Below are 21,559 nucleotides of genomic sequence, written 5' to 3' on the forward strand. Positions count from 1 at the left end.
CTTTTTAAGTAACTCTTTCTTTCCTCTTAACTTTTGTTCATGTTCTCTCTCTGTTCTCTTCCCATCCACTTTTCTAGACAGGATTGCTCCTGTTCTTTCTTTCTGGCTTTTACCCCTGTGGTGCCACTGAAAATGCTTTCAAGTCTTCATAGTCCTTTTCTGTGTTCTCTGATCCATGAATGCATCCAACATCTCGTATTCCATGTCCCTGGCCACCTTGACTCGTACTTAGATATCCCATCCAGTCAGTCATAAAGTCCTGTTTATTTTACTTCTCGAATGTCTACAGAACCCACCGGTACTCTTCATTCTCACCGAGGGGGTGTCCACCAGTGGCATCAAGCTTTTTGTTGTTCTTGGAACGTCTAGTCTTGTTCCCTTTATTTTCTGCATTGTAATCTGGATATTCTTCCTAAGACAGAGTCTCCTACCATTTCAGACCTTCTCAGTTCATGAGCTCTGGCTCCTAACTATCTGCATTTTTGAAAGGTTTACCAAGTGATTTTTATACAGTTTCTAATTACTTCATTTTGCAGTTTAACAAACATGTCATTTCTTTTAGGAATTCCTAAAACCCTTATTATTATTCTTACAAAACACCTCCTGAGGTGATTTCTGTCTCTTAGCAAACCATCATTGATGTGTAAAAAATGACTTAGGTTCTTTAAAACACCTGCTTTATGAAAAGTCAGTTTTTATTCATTTTTTTTTAAACCAATAAAATTTATCATTGTGGGAAGGATCGGGAGCAAATATGGGTACTCTAACATATTGATTAATATTGCGTGTCTCTGACAGATTCGACTGCTAAGTTATAAAATATTTTAATAAGACCTTTTTTTCCCTTATAGGTATTTATAACAGCAATGATGTAGCAGTATCATTTCCAAATGTAGTATCTGGCTCAGGATCGAGTACTCCTGTCTCCAGTTCTCATTTACCTCAGCAACCTTCTGGGCATTTACAGCAAGTGGGCGCTCTCTCCCCATCAGCTGGGTCATCTGCACCCTCTGCTGTTGCTGCAACTCAGGTAAATTATTACCATGTTACAAAGTAATGTGGATCGTTTTGTCATTTTTTAAACTGTTTCATTGTAAGAGAGAAATGAATAGGACTTCCTGTAGGAAGTTATAAAATGTCTCAACCTATATTGACATGAGTGGAAATAATACTCATTTTTACTTAATATTCCTGAGAGCACAAACGGATGTTGGCACCAACTAATTCTTTTAGATTTCTGCATTTCTGATTTTGTCCTAATAATGTGAAATAGTAATTTGGGGGCAGCTTTTATTCTTCCTTTTAAAACTAGGACTTTACAAGTACAGTTCAGTTGCTCAGTCATGTTTGATTCTTTGTGACCCAGTGGACTTGAGCACACCAGGCTTTCCTGTCCATCACCAACTCCCAGGGCTTGCTCAAACTTGTGTCCATCAAGTCGGTGGTGTTATCCAACCATCTCATCCTCTGTCGCTCCTTCTCCTCCTGCCTTCAATCATTCCCAGTATTAGGGTGTTTTCCAATGAATCAGTTCTTCCCATCAGGTTGCCAAAGTATTGGCGTTTCAGCTTCAGCATCAGTCCTTGCAATGAATATTCAGGACTGATTTCCTTTAGGATGGACTGGTTGGATCTCCTTGCAGTCCAAGAGACTTTCAAGAGTCTTCTCCAACACCACAGTTCAAAAGCATCAGTTTTTCGGCACTCAGCTTTCTTTATAGTCCAACTCTCACGTCCGTACATGACTACTGGAAAAACCATACCTTTGACTAGATGGACCTTTGTCGACAAAGTAATTGTCTCTTTTTTTTAACATGCTGTCTAGGTTGGTCGTAGCTTTTCTTCCAAGGAGGAAGCATCTTTTATTTTCATGGCTGCAGTCACCATCTCCAGTGATATTGGAGCTGAGAAGATAAAAGTCTGTCACTGTTTCCATTGTTTGCCCATGTATTTACCATGAAGGGATGGGCCCAGATGCCATGTTCTTCCTTTTTTAATGTTGAGTTTCAAGCAAGCTTTTTCACTCTCCTCTTTCACTTTCATCAAGAGGCTCTTTAGTTCTTCTTCGCTTTCTGCCATAAGGATGGTGTCATCTGCATATGTGAGGTTATTGATATTTTTCCCTGCCATCTTGATTCCAGCTGTGCTTCATCCAGTCCAGCATTTTGCATGATGTACTCTGAATATATATTAAATAAGCAGGGTGACAGTATATAGCCTTGACGTACTTCTTTCCCAATTTCAAACCAGTCCATTGTTCCATGTCTGGCTCTAACTGTTGGTTCTTGACCTGCATACAGATTTCTCAGGAGACAAGTGGTCTGGTATTCCCATCTCTTTAAGAATTTTTCACAGTTTGTTATGATCCACACAGTCAAAGGCTTTGGTGTACTCAGTAAAGCAGAAGTAGATGTTTTTCTGGAACTCTCGCTTTTTCGATGATCCAACGGATGTTGGCAGTTTTATCTCTGGTTCCTCTCCCTTTTCTAAATCCAGCTTTAACATCTGGAAGTTCTTGGTTCGTGTACTGTTGAAGCCTGGCTTGAAGAATTTTGAAAGTAATGCTAGCATTATTTTGCTAGCGTGTGAGATGAGTACAGTTGTGCGGTAGTTTGAGCACTCTTTGGCATTGCCTTTCTTTGGGATTGGAATGAAAACTGACCCTTTTCCAGTCCTGTGGCCACTGCTGCATTTTCCAAATTTGCTGGCATATTGAGTGTAGCACTTTAACAACATCATCATTTAGGATTTGAAATAGCTCAACTGAAACTCAATCACCTCCACTAGCTTTGTTCGTAGTGGTCCTTCCTAAGGCCCACTTGACTTCACATTCCAGGATGTCTGACTCTAGGTGAGTGATCACACTATTGTGGTTGTCTGGGTCATAAAGATCTTTTTTGTGTAGGTTTCTTCTGTTTATTCTTACCACCTCTTCTTAATATCTTCTGCTTCTGTTAGGTCCATTTTGTTTCTGTCCTTTATTGTGCCTGTCGTTGCATGAAATGTTCCCTTGGTGTCTCTAATTTTCCTGAAGAAGTCTCTAGTCTTTCTCATTTCATTGTTTTCCTCTATTTCTTTGCATTGATCACTGAGGAAGGCTTTCTTATCTCTCTTGGCTATTCTTTGGACCTCTGCATTTAGATGTGTAGATCTTTCCTTTTCTCCTTTGCCTTTAGCTCTTCTTCTTTTCTCAGCTATTTGTAAGGCCTCCTCAGATAAAATTTTGCCTTTTTGCATTTCTTCTTCTTGGGGATGGGTCTTGATCACTGCTTCCCATACAGTGTTACGAACCTCCATCCATAGTTCTTCAGGCACTCTTAACAGATCTAATCCCTTGAATCTATTTGTCACTTCCACTGTGTAATCATAAAGGATTTGGTTTAGGTTATAGCTAAATGGTCTGGTGGTTTTCCCTACTCTCTTCAATTTAAGTCTGAATTTGGCAATAAGGAGTTCATGATCTGAGCCACAGTCAGCTCCTGGGTCTGTTTTTGCTGACTGTATAGAGCTTCTCCATCTTTGGCTGCAAAGAACATAATCAGTATGACTTCGGTATTGACCATCTGGTGATATCCATGTGTAGAGTTGTCTTTTGTGTTGTTGGAAGAGGGTGTTTGCTATGACTAGTGCGTTCTCTTGGCAAAATTGTGTTAGCCTTTGCCCTGCTTCACTTTGTACTCCAACTGCCTGTTACTGCAGGTATCTCTCAACTTCCTAGTTTTGCATTCCAGTCCCCTATGATGAAAAGGACGTTTTTTGGGTGTTAGTTCTAGAAGGTCTTGTAGGTCTTCATTGAAGTGTTCAACTTCAGCTTCTTCAGCATTAATGGTTGGGGCATAGACTTGGATTACTGTGATACTGAATGGTTTGCCTTGGAAAGAAACAGAGATCATTCTGTCATATTTGAGATGGCACACAAGGACTGTATTTCGGACTTTTTTGTTGATTATGAGGGCTATTCCATTTCTTGTAAGGGATTTTTGCCCACAGTAGTAGGCATATATGATATAATGATCATCTGAGTTAAATTTGCCCATTCCAGTCCATTTTAGTTCACTGATTTCTAAAATGTCAATGTTCACTCTTGCCGTCTCCTGCTTGACTGCTTCCAATTTACCTTGATTCATGGACCTAACATCCCAGGTTCCTATGCAATATTGTTCTTTACGGCATTGGACTTGACTTCCATCACCAGTCACATCCACAACTGGGTGTTGTTTTTGCTTTGGCTCCATCTCTTCATTCTTTCTGGAGTTATTTCTCCACTCTTCTCCAGTAGTAGCACATTGGTCACCTACCAACCTGGGGAATTCATCTTTCAGTGTCCTATTTTTGCCTTCTCATACTGTTCATGGGGTTCCTAAGGCAGGAATGCTGAAGTGCTTTACCATTCCCTTCTCCACTGGACCACGTTTTGTCAGAAGTCTCCACTATGACCCGTCTGTTTTGGGTGGCCCTACATGGCATGGCTCATAGTTTCATTGAGTTAGACAAGGCTGTGTGGTCCGTGTGATCAGTTTGGTTAGTTTTCTGTGATTGTGGTTTCGTTTTGTCTGCCCTCTGATGGATAAGGATAAGAAAGGATAAGAGGGTTAAGGACTTACAAAGTATGAACCAATTTTGGACTTAGGTGGTTTAAAAAATTCCTTTTATAATTTTAAAATCACAGAAGTAATGTATGAATATCTACGGTGTAATTTTTTTTAAAAACAGTGCAGAAGAATATAGGATTGAAAATGAATGATTCCTTTAATTCCTTATATACTTACATGATTTCTTCCTAGTGGGTAGGAAAGAATATTTATAAAATTATAAGCAGTGGTGACTATGTTGGTGATTTTGCATCTGTTTAACCTTTTTCTTCATTTTCTATCTAGAACTTGATAGGTGCCCTAGTCTACAGGAATGCTCTAAGACCTAGAGTCAAAGCAGAGAAATCATAGTTTTGAATTACATATATAGGACAGTAAATGGGCAAAAGTTCTCATGGGTATATGCTTGCACACGTGTGCGCACGCGCGCGTGCACACACACACACACACACACACACAGTCCACCCCTCATTCCCCATCCTCAACTCTCAGATTTCTTCAAAGGTGATAATTTAAACTTCCTATTTGTTTTATTTATTGACATTCTCTTATAATTTTATTTTTATTTTCACTTTACCCAGAGCCTCTAAAAGTCTCAATGTTTTGAGAAAATTCGAACAAAGACAAATGTCTAATTATAAGCAACTAGTTAAGTAGTTGTTTGTAAGTTGCTGTAAACTCATGCTTTATGTGCGTGTGCATAATTTACATTGTATGGGCCTTTAGAGTATACCTAGGCTTTTCCAGCATATCCTGTAATCTGTACATCAAAGCATAGGATTGTTGTCTTTAAAGTATGTAACGGTGCAAACAGTCACCTTTTAATTAGGTCAAGAATTGGAATAAACAATAGTTTAGCATAGAAAAACAATGGCACGATTAGTGGTATTGTCTTTGACAATTTGGTGATCTCAACCTGAGCAAGGGGTGTTTGACTAGTTTAGGAGAGTTTTTCTCTAGCTCCTGTCACTAGCCTTGGTGAGGTAGGCATAATCACAGGGATTTGGGGTTAGAGAGGGTGAAAGGATAAATGAGAGAATGGCCCTTATAAATAGCTTTATCTCTTTTAATTAAGTGTAACCATATGCTGTTGATAGCTTTATATCCTTGGAAAGAGTCTCACATGAACATTTTCAATGTGCATTTTTCTTTCCTTTCTTTATAAAAGTCTGTTTTAATTACTCTCTGGTTAATTCCAGGCTGAATTAAGCAAAAATCTCATTTCTTCCCATTCATTATGTTTGTGGTTTTGAGGGTTGGCATTAGGGAGATGGGTGGGGGAAGTGGTAGTGAAGAGAAATTTATAGCTAGAGGGAAAATTCCACTTCACATATGACTCAACTGAAGAACAAAGAAATCATAGTTGCAAGTAATCCAGGATTCAGTCCAATTAAAATCTTCACTGTTTATCCTCTTTCCCTGTTGCAGTAAGATGGGTAGCTTATAAATATGATCATCCAGTGAGACTCACATGCTACATGCTGAGACAGCTGCATCTATGTTTCTCTCCAGCAGTAAACGCTTTCCGCCTTCACGCCGGAGTGTATTTAGCCTGGCTTAGCTGGTGCTGCTCTAGCAACCATCAGTCTCCAGGCAACTGAGGCAGGTTGACCTCTGAGTTGAATTGAGTGCAAAACTACTTCAGTTTAGCTGCCTGAGACAATAGTATTGGTTTTGAGTGTACAAAGTGTGAATTTTCTAGGCAATGTGCAAAGGAAAGGATTCAGAAATATTTAGAATAAATCGAATATTTAGATAGAACTCCTAAAATTGTGATGCACTTGGTAATTTAATCTTCTTTTCAAAACAATACGTTTATTTCTGTTTATGTATAGGCCTTGCATGTTTTTAAATCATAAAATTCAGTGTCTTTAACCCCATTTTAGCCTTTTATTTAGAGTTTCTTTATAGGTAGTTTATTGAAAAGTGAAGAGTAGTGCTTACACACTTAAAGTGTGTAAATTAAAACTATTAATATGTAAAATATAATTGTAGAAGACTTGTTACACAGTTTCTGAGAAAACCATCACAGCAGCAAACAAATATTTTAAAGAAATAAAAATCAGAGAATAGAGGTGTTAAATTTGAACAGTGTTTTGACTTTCTTCCTTTCCCTCCCCAAAACTTTATGAAAGTAGTCATTTTTAGTGATGGTCTTGGTGCCAGCAGGATAAAAATTCAGAGATCATTCTTGATCTTTCTGGCCTTGGTTTTAAGTAAGACAAGCAGGTCTCTTATTTGGTTTGTTTGATGTCTTAAGGATTGTTCCCAGGCAAGTGGTCGGGGATATATAATCAGAAAGAACTAATAGAAATTAAAAACTGAGACTAGATTTGTGCCTTTAATGGGGCAAAAAGAGGAGACACTTGTTAAAATTCTGGAAGAAAAAGTCTAATGCTTAGCAACCCTAATTTGAAGGGAAAAAAAAAACTTTTAAAAATGTTTGATAACCTTGTTTCATATTGTTTGATGTTAAATCCTTTTATTTGATAAACTTGTTTTTAGGGTGATTATTCCTTCACAGATATCAGCAATGTATTACATTATAGTTACTATTTTATAGTTTCTTAACATTATTGGAAGATAGAACTGCTGTCTATGATGTTTTTAATGGTGGGTGCTCTGCTCTTGTTGTATCATCGGTGGAGATATAAATTAGTTTCTGTAGGTGTGCCATTAATTTTTCATTTTGCCTTTCAAAGTCCACTATTTCCCAGATCTGCGTTCATTCTGTTTTGTCTTTGGGAGGAATGCAGGTGCTTTTGTTTGAAGGATTACTTTAGTAGAATTAAAGGCAGAATGTAATGAAAATAATTGTATTCTAACATCTTGCATTCTGAGTTTTGCTTTTGGATACAGTCTTTGGGTAGATAATTATGGTTTCTTGTTTCCTCTATGTTACTAGTATACAAATGATACAGTTTAAAAGTAATTTAAATGAAGCAACTTTTAAGGTTTATTTATGTGATATTTAGTAAATGCAGATAAATTGAAGTATTTTAAAGGTATAACTTAGCAAATACTGTTTTGCAGATTTCTTTGAGACTTTTGCTTCAAGGACTGTAAGTTTGGTGTGTATGTGTGGTGTGGTTGTGTGTGTTGGGGAGTTATTGTAGATCTAATTCTGGTTTCCTTTCGGATATGTTTGGTAGGACACTTTGATTTTGTTTGGAAAATCCTTCAGTTTTCCAGGCAGATTCACCTGTCTTTGAAGGAGCTGTGACTTGATTGGTCAGATTAAAGTTTCATCTGTCTTAAACAATTGCAACATGACTTAAAATTTTACAGAGTTATCTTTCTGAGCAGAAAAGGTTTTAAAAGTGCTTTCTAACATTTCTTACTATTGGGTGATAAAGAGGTTAAGGGACATAGATGATGAGTCTCTGTTGAAAAAAGATGTCTGGAATTTTACTGTGTCTGTTTGTGTGACATAATGCAAAATAGCAGAAATTGGGTCAGAAATCCTAGGTTCCTGGGACATTATACTACTAGTAGTGTGGTGGTGGGTAGATCTTTTACATTTGTGGGTTTTAATTTTTTTCATATATGAAATGGAATATTTTAAATACCTATTCTACCTGCAATACAGGTATATTTTGAAGTTCAAATGAGAAAAGTACTTTGCAGACCATAAGTACTTTGGAATTCATAGTCACTACATTGATGTTACAGTTGTTATAGGACATTTGAATTTCAGCTCTTATAGAAACAGCCTGATTGCCAGTGAGAAAATTGTACAGAAGCACTTCCTTTACTAAAAATAGTGTTAAACTTTTCTGTTAAAACTTACAATTTCATATTACTATAGATAGATGAATTTTAGTCATTTTACATACAGCTGTTGAATGAGATCTTTTCCTTTCTTAAATTATTTCAACAGCCTATTTAGGGACTTAATAATTTTCCCTCCAAAAGATAAGTGATACGTTGATTAGATATTAACCAATTAGAAACCTGCTTATAGTTGGTGGTTATTCTGTACAGTCCTGTTGTCCAATCATAAGTGTTCATTGATGGTTTAACTACAATTTAATCCTCCCACGACTTTGTAGAAACTCAATTGTGGGGCATTTCAGCATTAGCCTAAACAATGGTTTTGAATACGTTAAGCTCCTAACAATTAGGGAGCAGTTTGGGGCATTGAATAAAGTGGAATGATGCAATTGAACCTGACAGCTTTAACAGTCAGCCTACTCATGAGACCTGAAAGTTGTTCACACTTGGTTTCTTCTCTCATCACACGCAGAGCATTTAAAGCCCAATGGTTGGTGGTAGCTGACACAGAATTGGGTCTGTTATCAGGGTACATTTTACAGTACAAAGTTAGAATTAAGTTAGAAAACATATGAAATTTTCCATTCTCTAATTTTTCATGGAAACCTTTGTAGTCAAATTGTGTGTAAATTTTCATTAAAATATTTGAATTCTTACAGTATATTTGCAGTATTGCTGTGTTATTGCTATGTTATTATAAAATATATACATTAAAATGTCATTGCATAATGAGATATTAATACTATTTAATTTTTCTCAGGGAAATGTTTTGTTCTTTGAAATATAACCATGTTCATATCAGAATATAATTGGCAATTTATATTCTCTAATGAAGTTAATGGAAAAGATGGAAGCCATAATAGCTTAGGAAGATAATTTTAAAATAGCACGGTTAAATTTGAGTGCTTACTGTGTGTCGTGCATTATTCTCAGCCCTTCTATACATCAACTTAATTTCTCATAATATTCTTAGAAGGTAGTTACTATTTCATATCTCCATTTTTACAGATGGAGCTTAAAGACAGAGCTTTAGTGCCCCACCCAAGCGCAGTGCAATGGGTTGGCTTATGGCAGATACAGTGATAATGAAAAGTTTTTCCCTGTAAGAGTGTACATGAAGTAGGAGATTTTAAAATAATACTGCTTAGTGAGCTGATGATATTTTGGAAGAATGCAATTTTAAATCAGGAATCAGAGTTGGAAAGTTTGAAGAGGAAGCTACTGTGTTTTAGAGCTTGTTTGCATCATGTGACTTTAATGTTTATTGACAGGTTAATTGTGCATTTTTAAAAAATGCTTGCTGTGACCTCTTCCTATATGATTGAAGCATGAAGTTTCATATTCACCTCTAGATGATGTATTGCTATGATATTTTTCAAAGGTGAAATCTTGATAGGTACTACTCTTTCAAACCTAATTTTACTTCTTTATACTCTATCATTCTGCCTTTACCAACAGTGGGGAGGGGCAAAAAAACTATCAATACCCACTTTTAAGTCTGATATTCAGTTAATTGAATAGATTTAGCCTGATTTTTTTCCCCCTCCACAACTAACTCCTTTAGAATGAGCCAGGTGCCTAGGAATTTGATAGATTCACTTCACTCTACAACTACAACCCTTTTAAAAACTTCTCTGTGGTCATAATCAGACATTTGGAATATAAGAGGTGAACTATTAATAGGAAATTTCAAGCTGAAATGTAATTTTAATCTTGTTACTATTTTAATATAGGGTATGTCAGTCTATTTAGGAAACACTAAATTTCTTTGATTTTTGAGTTTAAATACTACCTTGGTAGTGGCTTGCATGTCTTTCTAGATGCTTATCATAGTAGTCTAAATTTGCTAAGGGTATTCTCTTTCTCAGGTGAAAAAGTGAAAGTCACTTAGTCGTGTCTGCCCTTTTGCAACCATTCCCTTCTCCAGGGAATCTTCACGACCTAAGGGTTGAACCCAGGTCTCCTTGGATACCTAAGCATATTTTGCTTCAGTATGACTTAGATTTACCTCAGTAATTATTAATTTTACTTTTACTTTGCTTTGGGTCCATTTTGTAAAATAATTATTATACTTACTAAGATTGTTACTAGGATCTTGGAATAGGTATAGTATAACATCTTGTGTGTAAGTGGTTCCTTCAGTTATTAATCTTGGGGAGGGAAGAAACCCAAGATCATATATTTGGAAGTGAATCTGGACTAACACCTCTTTTTACATTTTGAGAAGATTACTTCATTTCATCAAAATACTATAAAGCCAAGGAACAGGTTTTTTGCAATCATATTCTTTTTTGTTTTAGCTTTTTATTTTGAAATAATTTTAGGTGTATGGAAAAGTTGCAGGAACAGTGCAGAGTTCATGTGTATTATGGATACTTGCACTCAGCCTCCCCAGTGTTTTAACAGCTTATATTCTTTATAGTGCCAACAGGCTCAAGAACATACTTGCCCACAGTAGACATTCTGCTTTCCAGGGCAAGATAGAATTGAAATACCATAAGGTGTGTACTTACTTCCAAAAACAAATAGCACTTTCTTTTTTTTGGGTAATTGAAGTATAGTTGATTTACAGTGTTGAGTTAATTTCAGGTATACAGCAGAATGATTCAGTTGTGGTGTGTGTGTGTGTGTATATAATCTTTTTCAGATTCTTTCCTCTTATAGGTTGTTTCAAAATACTGAGTGAAGCTCCCTGTGCCACACAGTATGTCCTTGTTGATGTTAACCCTAGTTTATCCCTCTCCCCTCCCCCTTTCTCCTCTGGTAACCATAAATTTATTTCTATGTCTGTGGGTATATCTCTGTTTTGTATGTAAGGTCATTTGTATCTTTTTTTTTTTTTTTTTTGATTCCACATATAAGTGATTTCCAGTTCCCTTGTGGCTCAGACAGTAAAGAATCTGTCTATAATGCAGGGGAACCAGGTTTGATCCCTAGGTCCGAAAGATCCCCTGGAGAAGGCAATGGTATCCACTCCAGTATACTTGCCTGGAGAATTCCATGGACATATGAACCTGGTGGTATAGTCCATGGGGTCCCATAAAGTTGAACATGACTGAGCAGACTAACACATAAGCAATATCATAGAATATTTGTCTTTCTCTGTCTAGCTTTATTTCACCTAGTATGGTAATCTCCAGATGCATCCATGTTTCTGCAAATGGCATTATTTAATTCTTTTTTATGACTAAGTAGTAGTCCATTCATCTGTTGACAGACATTTACATTGCTTCCATGTCCTGGCTGTTGTAAATAGGGCCGCTGTGAACATTGGGGTGCATATATCTTTTCAGATTATGGTTTTCTCCAGATATGTGCCCAGGAGTGGTATTGCTGAATCGTATGACAGCTCTGGTTTTGGTTTTTAAAGATCTGTACTTTTCTCCACGTGGCTGTACCAATTTATATCCCCCCATCAGTGTAGGTTGTCTCTTTCGCTTTTCCTTCTTTATTGCTACTAAAAGTTGTAGAATCTTTTAGCTAAAATGTTGGGAGTTTCTTTGCTCTAAGTTTCCTGCAGAGTTATCAACAGTTTCCAGCAGTGTTATCAACAGTTTCCAGCAGTAACCTTTGTAAATATCATTTCAGAAATGTTGGCCAGTGTCAGACATTTGTAGAGTCTTTGCTAGCTCATGTTACCTGCAAAAATGACGGTAATGACTTGAATTTAATGTAGAGTGGTTTAGGTGCTCTCATATACCAAAAAACCCTAGGTGGTAAAAATTGGTATTTTCAATCTCTCTTGGAAATTCCTTATTTAGATAAATACAATAATTTTAAAAACTACCTGTTAATTTTTAAACATTCAGAAAATTGAGGGAAATGTGTCATTCGGGATAATGAATGTATTTCTAATTTTTTTTATTATTAATTTTACCTTTGCCTACCATCTTTATAAAATCCATACTTTCTTGCTTTGAAATTGTGCTAACGATGATTTATCCTCTTCCTGATGGTAGTCATTATGGAAGTGAGTTATGCTGTGCTGCTTTGCATTTTGAGTCGTTAGTGTAGTGGGTGGAGTGTGTGATTGAAAAAGTATGATGATTTGGAGACTACATCAAGAAATTTGAAGCTAACAGGGATAAATATAAAGCCCTTGACAGAAGGAACCCTTCCTGAAAGAGAATAGGATCTTTGATTCTTATCAAGAGACTAAGGAAGCTTATAAAACTCATAATTGGAACTAGAAAAGCAGTTCAGCTGGTGTGGTAGTAGTTTTGATTTATCCAGTGGATGAGTGCACTAGCACGCGAGTCAGGAGGCTGGGCTGCAGGTGTGGCGACCCTTCCTGCCCATGCTCCCGGGGCCAGGCCCGGCCAGCGCTCGGGAGCGTGCTCTTTCTTGCTCGTATTTTTCTCTCCTCTTGCTGTCAGCTGTTACTTCTTGCTGCCAACAAAATGTCTCAAGATATTACTTTTTCTTCCTCTTTCTAATTAATTTTCCACTTCTAATCTGTTATATGCTTAGTTGATCTTTTTAGAATTATGTCTAGAGTAAGAGTAAATTGGCTCTGCAAAGGGCATTTTTAAGTGTGAGGTGCTCAAGATTTTAAACTGGGTTTCTAGTAACATCTGGTCTTTCTGTTTGTCTCTGGATTTTTCTCGTTCTAAGTTACTTTATGAGTAGCTGATTCCCAAGCTTATTAACTTCTGAAGAGGTTAAAAAAGTCTTCCTATCTTTCCGTTTCTGACCCATTTTATATATTCTGTGCATGGTAAGCTGCTGAGAAGGCAATGGCACCCCACTCCAGTACTCTTGCCTGGAAAATCCCATGGATGGAGGAGCCTGGTGGGCTGCAGTCCACGGGGTCGCTATGAGTCAGACACGACTAAGCAACTTCACTTTCACTTTTCACTTTCATGCATTGGAGAGGGAAATGGCAACCCACTCCAGTGTTCTTGCCTTGAGAATCCCAGGGACGGGGGAGCCTGGTGGACTGCCATCTATGGGGTCGCATAGAGTCGGACACGACTGAAGCGACTTAGCAGCAGCAGCAGCTTTTGCTGAGGGGTAATTGATTGTGAAACAGGACTGTATAATTCAGACTACTGACTTTGTATACATACTTTAATGAGAAGAAAAATGAAACCCAGAAATTGACCAGTTGAACTTAGACATTATATGAAATATACCCTTTGAGACAATGGAAAGCAAGGACAGGATTCTATGTCACGGAGACTATTCCTGTGACTTGTAAAGTCCAGTTTTTATGTTTAGGAAGTTGCTGCTGCTGCTGCGTTGCTTCAGTCGTGTCCGACTCTGTGCTACCCCATAGACGGCAGCCCACCAGACTTCCCGTCCCTGGGATTCTCCAGGCAAGAACACTGGAGTGGGTTGCCATTTCCTTCTCCAATGCATGAAAGTGAAAAGTGAAAGTGAAGTCGCTCAGTTGTGTCCGATTGTAGCAACCCCATGGACTGCAGCCTACCAGGCTCCTCCGTCCAAGGGATTTTCTAGGCAAAAGTACTGGAGTGGGGTGCCATTGCCTTCTCCTATTAGGAAGTTGGCTAGAGGCCAAATATTAATGTCAGGGTCTGAGTCTTTCCAGAAGCACGGTTTATTCTCTGTAATATTTTGCTTGTTGTCATTGCTTTGTCGTCTTGGTCTCTTTTTGTGCAGTTAAACATGTCAAAATGTTCTACATCTTTTGTTCTACTGTTATTCAGCTTATTTATATTAAAAACACCTCAATTCTTTGAAATTATTTTCCAGAATTTTGTTCTGCAATAACTATACAATTATTTCATTTTACAAAAGTTTTGATTTCACTTCATGAAAAAGAAAAATCTACTTTGAAATGTGTGGTTCTGTTAAATCTGAAAAGTATTTCAGACTAGTGATAGCCTTCTGTGAGTTAGCAATGTTTTGTGTACAAGAGATTTGCTTCCAAAATGCCACATTTTTGAGGTTATAATATTCTTGGAAAGTGGGAGAAAGTATTCACATCAAAGAAGGCATTTTTATTACATTGGATTACGCAAGACTTTGGCCAGCCTCCTTAGCTTCATCTGTTTAAGGGTTCATTTTCGCTTGTTTGGCACAAGTCCCAGTAGAGGCCTTCAGAATTGTGGTTAGCAACATGAATGAATTACAAACTGTGGACCAGCTCTTCAGTTCGCAGAGCTGGCTTACTGCCAAAAAGACAGTGCCTTATATGGGGTCAGGGCAAAGCTGTGATTCGTTGAGCCCTGCATTGTATAGAAAACATACTTGTGATGCCTGTTTGCTTTCTTTTAAAATAAAAACAAAACAAAACAGAAAAAGCAGCAGGCTTCCAAGTCTATCAAAATAGGAAGTAACAAAATAGTGTGCGGGTTTTACTAATGACAGGGTTAAGCAATGGAGATACGGCTCTGTGTAGTTAAAATACTAAAGGTAGAAGCTGAACCTTTTGACCTCCTTAGGCAGCCTGTGAGGTAAGAGACTGAAGCATTTGTTAGACATCTGTTGTCTCCCTGCCCTTATTTTCTAAACGCTTTAATAAGATTAAATAACTAGTCATATGTTGACATGGTTACCAGGCCACTGGTTTTGGTATCAAATAGATACTTTGAAATTAAATCATAAATAGTTAACTTTGTGCCAGTCTCAGTGCTCCCTCTCTCTTTTGAGTTAATGTAACTTTTCAGAAACTGGAATGTTGAAATGGTAAAACAAGAATGAAATTTGCACTTTAGAAAGTCAGGAAGTTCTACTTACATTCTTACATTGGAGAAAATAGTTGTTGCTAGGTCTATTAGGAAGAAAAGTATTAAGATATTTTACACAATAATTAATTTGTCTTTGTAATTCTTTTCATTTAGGCAAATACCCTATCTGGATCATCTCTTAGTCAGGCATCATCTCATATGTATGGCAGTAGATTAAATTCAACTTCATCAATGGCAGCTCTTATAGCTCAGTCTGAAAACAATCAAACAGGTAAGGTCTCAAGAATTTTTAAACTCTAAAATTCTGTTCCCCTCCACCAAACTGATTTTTATCTCCTATTAGGCTAATTTCATTTGAAAAATCTAAAGATGTGGTTAATAAATAAAATCTAAAGGGGAGGATTGTGTGTGTGTGTACACCCTTCCCCTTTTAAATGAAAAGAATTACATTTGGAAGTAAATAGTATGCTGTGCTGCAAAATCTGTGCCTTTTTTTTTACTGTCTGAAATGTAAATGTTTAAGCAGAGCCACCAGCAGGCAGGAATGCTAGTGTCTCCTGTGACTTTTGTGATTGATGTGTTCAGTGCTCAGTTCTGTGCAATGAAAGTAGCATAACACTGGGCTTTCTGTGAATAGCCTCAATCTTTATTTGCATAATTCATGAAATTGCATTACACAAACTTGGTTAAAAAAATCCTGTTAGAGAATCTCTACAGTGTTTAGTAATCCTGTGAATTTTTACCAGTTGACATTTTGTAGCATTTGCCTCTTGTACTGTTTTAATGAGCCACTGGATTTGCTTTGTTTCTTTCCACCCTTAAGGATTTGTTGACATGTCCAAGTAGTCATGCCTGTTTGGGGGAAGGGAATGGGTTTAGCAGTTCACCAAGAATGGATCAGTCATGTCTTTACCCTTCAAGGGTCAAAGGTTACCTGACTCAGAATAAGGGGAGGATGACCTTGAAAGAGGCCAGATAGGGTGATTTTATAAGGAACTCACTGTAGGGGAAATACAAATTATTTTTCAAGCCAAGATATTGGATGTCACCTCAGGAATATCTTTAAAAAATTAATTTCTTTTTGCATACAGAATTCTGTATTCCTACTTGTCTTTGTCCATTTGGTTATTTAGTGTTATGTGTAATGATCCACGTAACATATATATAACTTTAGTTTTGGTGCGTGGCTTTATGTAATACATACGTATTTTATGACTTGTCTTGGAATGTGAAGTGTTAAAATATACAAAGCATAAGGATTTGCTGTGATAAGCATACAGATTAGCTGTCCACAGCTGTGATTCATTACTTTAACCATAGAAATTAAAAGTGGCTGAGGGGAGGGTACTGCAAATGGAAACCACGCTTCTGTGCTGTAAAATTGAAAGGAATAAAGGAATGAACATAATCCATGGCCTTCTCCACCCACAAAAAAAAAAACGTGTAGGGACAACACCTTACATGCCACACAGTTCAGCAATTCTAAACTAGCAACATACTAGATCTTCTACTTTTGTAGTAACTGCAAAGATAGTGGTAAAGGTTTTATGTATGTTTTAGGAAAAATCAGGGCCAGGGCTTAAAACCTCTCATCTAGTGAGAGTCACTTTATCAGCTGTGAAATATTTACACTGCAGATCAAGATCTTGGAGACAATAGCCGTAGCCTTGCTGGCAGAGGAAGCTCACCCAGAGGAAGTCTCTCACCAAGGTAAGCATTATTTGCACTGCAAAGTATCAGCAAAGGAAACATTTTGAGATTTGGAAACTTCTTTATCTCATATCAGCAGAGCTTACATTTGTGAGGCTATAAAATCATTCTGTAGATAAGAGGCATGTCTGGACAGTTAAGAAGAGTGATTCTAAATTAATTTGAATATTAAACATGTGGTTAGATTTCTAAGCTTTATAAAAGATATACCCTTTTCTCGGATCTCTAATCAATTTGAGCTCTCTTGTATATTTAGCTGCAGGTACTATTAATGTGTTAACTTGGATAATTCTTTTTGGGTTATAAAATAGTCTTAAGATGTCTTAAAGCTGCAGACTCCAGGCTTTCAACTTTGGCTTCCAGTTTTAGCGCTGTTGTGGGCTATGTACTTAACCCTTTAGTCTCCAGTTCCTAATTCAGTAAATGAAGTTCTTATGACTTGTCTCTAAAATCCCTCTAAAATTGTTCAAAATTGTTTGAAACAAAGTACAGCAAATATATTATACTTATTCTGTGAAATTACCTTGGATATTATATAAGAGAGTTCAGATATCATTTATAATATTAATATATATGTTAGATTATTCTTGCTAACCGGACATGTTTTTATTAATAGGCTGTATTTTTATTAATTTTATTCCACTCTCAACTTCTATACTGTTTTCTAGTTGTGTTCTCTCTGTTCTCTAATTTTGTAAACTCCACCTGAAGTGTGGTATTAGATTGGGTGAAAATGGAGCAGGTGGAAGAAGAAACCCAGTTAAAGAATATCTTTTCAACTATGGAAATTTAGAAATTCTATTTAAAAATTTTATGTAGTGACTACCATGAATATATATAAGCAGTGTTGCTTATATTATTTGGGGGAATGTCTGCTAAGGAGCATTTTTAATCTTAGAGAGATTCATCCAATAACCTCTAATGTAGCTATTTTCTAGTGGTGCATCAGTAGTTCCTTTTTTCCTGTATGATCCTTGGTTGAAATAAAGGTCGTATTGTTTTTCCCAGTTGAACTCTTCAGAAATTAAATATTATTCTTTTGAAACTAGGAATCTGAAGTACACAGTTAAAACATCATCAGACCAATCTGTAGTTTATGCTGTGCTACTTCTGTACTGTGTTTTATTCTTTTTTTCCCCAAAGGAGAAAGTTAATGGATTTTTTTGCTTGTATGTTTAGTGGAAGAAGCATCTCTGTGTTCTCCTTTTAAATTTAAAATATCATACAGGCAACCCTAGAAATTGGTTAAGATTCCTTAGTGCTATCTTGCATTGTGTATAGTTCCTTGTGTTTTGTTAGCTAAATAGGATTTAACACCAAAAAAATGGCACTATATTACTTTTAGCACATATTTCCGAGTGTATATTATTCTTTAAAAATCAGCCTGGAATAAAGTAGCCTAAATTATCCTGGCAATAATGTACTGTTTGGGAAGGGATAGACAGCTGTATGTATAGAACTCAATGGTTACATGTGGAAGGAATAAAAAGACTCATTTGTTTAACTTCTTAGTTGAAGGGATTTTTGTGGAGACGCGTGTTAGGGCTGCAGCAGAATACTAGCAGGCTGTGAGAGGCCCTGAGCTGTTGCCCAGTTCTGTCACTCACTAGCAGTGTGTCTTTGGACAAGTCACTAAAGCCCCATCTTGTTTCCTCAAATAGAAATAGAGCCAGTAAGGCAGGTTTTGACTTCTCACTAGGTTGGTGTGAAGATAATTATATGGAAATACTTTGGAAACTCTATAGCCCTAATTCATTATGTAATTATAGAGGCCGGAGACCAGAAATGGGCACATTTACGTATTTAAAACAAAAACTGAATGAGAGAACATTACATGTTCATGTTAATATAAGTGACTTTTGTTTTGGAATATTTAAGTTCTTATCATTTGAAGTACAGATCTGAGAGATACTAGGAAAAATTCATTTAACTGTACATTGTGAATCTTTCTAATCCTGTCTTTCTCCCTTTTGTCTTATAAAGTTGCATCAAGTTCTTTTATTGCCAATTTCAGAAATTATTAGTAGTATATTTATATTTTCTAGTGTTTTTTACTTATCCTGTATGCCACTATTCCCCCTTGGTTTTTACCATTTGGGGAGGAAGGATGGTAATTACTAATTTTAGGGTAGATTATGGTTTTATCATTTTAGCCTAGATAACCTGGTGTTAGAAAACTTTTACAGGAGAAGAGTCAGCATAAGGTGAGAAATGTGAATATACTTCCCTTAGAGGGTCCTCCTCCTGTTTAACCTGAGGATTAATGTTTCCAACAGGTCCCCTGTAAGCAACTTACAGATCCGCTATGACCAACCAGGCAACAGCAGTTTGGAAAACCTGCCCCCAGTAGCAGCCAGCATAGAGCAGCTTCTGGAGAGGCAGTGGAGTGAAGGACAGCAGTTTTTATTAGAACAGGGCACTCCTAGTGACAGTAAGTATTCTCTTCTTGTCCTTAAAGGAAGAGCAGTAGATGAATGGATGGATAGATGAACATTCAGGTGGACAGATGTAGAAGTCACACTTTGTCAAGAATAGCATTGAAATTATGATGTATATCTTATATAATATGGTGAGAAAGTGTAATGTAGTGGCTTAATAGAACAGAGGCTACAGTTTTACCCCTTGGACTCGAATTCTGTTTTTACCTGTTACTAACAGCGTGATCTTGGGCAAGTGTGTTAATGTCAGTATGCTGCAGTTTTCCATTTATAGGATGAGAATAATGATGTGCCTATATCACGGTATTGTTTTGAGGGTTAGATGACATAAAAGATAAGTGAACATTGCTGGCTTGTAGAATTCACTGGTTCTTATTACTTTTTATAATTATTAATATTAAAATATTAGTACTTTGTTTCTACATTCTACTTTGTTCTAATCAGTTAAGTTTTACTAAAAATATGAGCTGTAGCTTCTTTTAGCTTAATTGTTTGAATAAAACTTGCTCACCACTGCAGAATTTATTTTTAAAAATGTGTATAGTCAAGGCCAACTCTCTTGATTTTATAATTTGGATGAGAAAGAATAAGTACTAAGTTATATATACATTATACATATACTATATATTATATCATTTACTTGCTAAATTATGTAGTGTCTATTAAATATACGTATTTAGTATCTTTACAATTTTAAGTGTCTATCTTACTTAAATATAGTGTTTTATTTTTTTTTTTCTAATAATTTGAGGGGGTATAAGCTTTTACTTCTTCATTTTTTAAAACAAAACAAAATATTTTGCTTATCATTAGACAGGTGCTGTAAATTTGGTATTTTTATGAATGGCGCTCTTTACAAAAAATGCTAATTGTGAGGAAATTCATGCCGGGATAATCCTTTAAACATGATAGCTGGAGGACAGGTTTAGCTTAGTCTTACTGCATCTCATTTGGGTACACTAAGGGATCTGTGTGGGATCTTGAAGAGGAGGGATAAAAGTTAAATCCTTGGGAGATGACCGTATGTGTCTGTACCAGTAGAATTGTGTCTTTTGAAGGCCCTGAGGGCATGTTAAACAAATACAACTTTTTAATACATAGAACCTTAAAGTGTCCATCATCATGGCATCTCTGCTGTCCGTTGAAAGGTCCGAGCTGTGGCAGGCGTGGAAAAAGTATTTGAGGTGGTGAAACAGGACAGCCTGTGTGCAGAGGACGTGCCTTTCCTGGGAGCCAGGAGTAGGGCTTTGGTGCGCGTACACTGCTCCCTGCTGGGCGTGTGTGGATCTGCAGGCTGAGCCGCTGGGCTTCCTCGTCCAGTGTCCTCGGGTGACTTGCTTAGTTTAACCAAACAACAAAAAATGCTTGTGCTCTTTATTTGTGTCGAAGGACATTGTTGTGTGTGATTCTTTGCCCTTTAAAAAATGATTTTAATGAAAAATCATGGCGGGCACTTTGAATTTGTAATTAGGTTTTTATTTTGATGAAAATCAAATGTTCCTGTGATTTTTATTTGAGAATGGAAATTACCTGAACTAGGTTTGGGTTTTTTGTTAGTGGCAACAAAGTTTCTACGCAGTATATCTTGGAACAATATCCCTTTATGCTTATATAGGTAGAAATATATTATTATATATTTGTATCTGCATATAAATTTAGAAATAGAACCTAGTCACTTAGAAATGCTTTACAGAATTTCTACTTTTCTGTTTTATTTCTAAAGTTATTGACACAAGTCCATAAAGTACCTGGTCCTGCGTGTGAAATTGTCTTTATTCAAATCTCTGCTAGTTTTAGGGATGCTGAAGTCATTACATCAACTTCAAGTAGAAAATCGAAGATTAGAGGAACAGATTAAAAACTTGACTGCCAAAAAGGAACGCCTTCAATTATTGAATGCACAGCTCTCAGTGCCTTTTCCAACAATAACAGCAAACCCCAGCCCATCTCATCAAATGCATGCATTTTCAGCACAGAATGGTAAGTGCGAATTTATTGTGGATCTGAGGAAAGTAGGATGGACTTTTCATTATCTTTTTCATAATAAGTGAATAATAAGTGGTTACCAGTTATATGAAGATGTAGAAAAGGAATAACAGGTTATTTTAGAGGAGCATAAAGAATCCTGTTCAATGTTCAATTTGAATTTGCTCTAACATCTTTAGTACAGAATTTAATGATAAAATTTAAGTATATGATGATATCTATTGATTTAAAGCCATGGTATTCAATAGAGATACAGATTTTTTTCATTCAGATTGGTCTTAAGAATAGCAAGGCTTAAAATTTTAAGTGTTTCTAATGTGGGCTTCAGACTAAGCTTTTAGACAAACCTTTAATCTTACATGTAATGTAATTCAACAGGTAAATAAGCTTCTTTTTGTCTTTTTTCT

General features: G+C 36.6%; 1 protein-coding gene across 7 annotated transcripts in view; it reads left to right on the forward strand.

Moving 5' to 3' along the window:
* The window catches only part of MLLT10 (MLLT10 histone lysine methyltransferase DOT1L cofactor), a 212,590-nt gene that overhangs the window by 180,265 nt on the left and 10,766 nt on the right, over positions 1-21,559 (forward strand). For all 7 annotated transcript variants that reach the window (XR_008701429.1, XR_008701428.1, XM_055543773.1 and 4 more), the window contains 5 exons: positions 852-1,030; positions 15,172-15,289; positions 16,656-16,728; positions 19,005-19,159; positions 20,958-21,146. Coding sequence is in view for 5 of the 7 variants with exons in the window: in XM_055543773.1 (XP_055399748.1) it covers positions 852-1,030; positions 15,172-15,289; positions 16,656-16,728; positions 19,005-19,159; positions 20,958-21,146 (714 nt within the window). In the remaining 2 variants the exon portion in view is untranslated. The remainder of the gene's footprint in view (positions 1-851; positions 1,031-15,171; positions 15,290-16,655; positions 16,729-19,004; positions 19,160-20,957; positions 21,147-21,559) is intronic.

Source organism: Bubalus kerabau, chromosome 13 (assembly GCF_029407905.1).
Source record: "Bubalus kerabau isolate K-KA32 ecotype Philippines breed swamp buffalo chromosome 13, PCC_UOA_SB_1v2, whole genome shotgun sequence".
Lineage (NCBI taxonomy): Eukaryota > Metazoa > Chordata > Mammalia > Artiodactyla > Bovidae > Bubalus > Bubalus kerabau.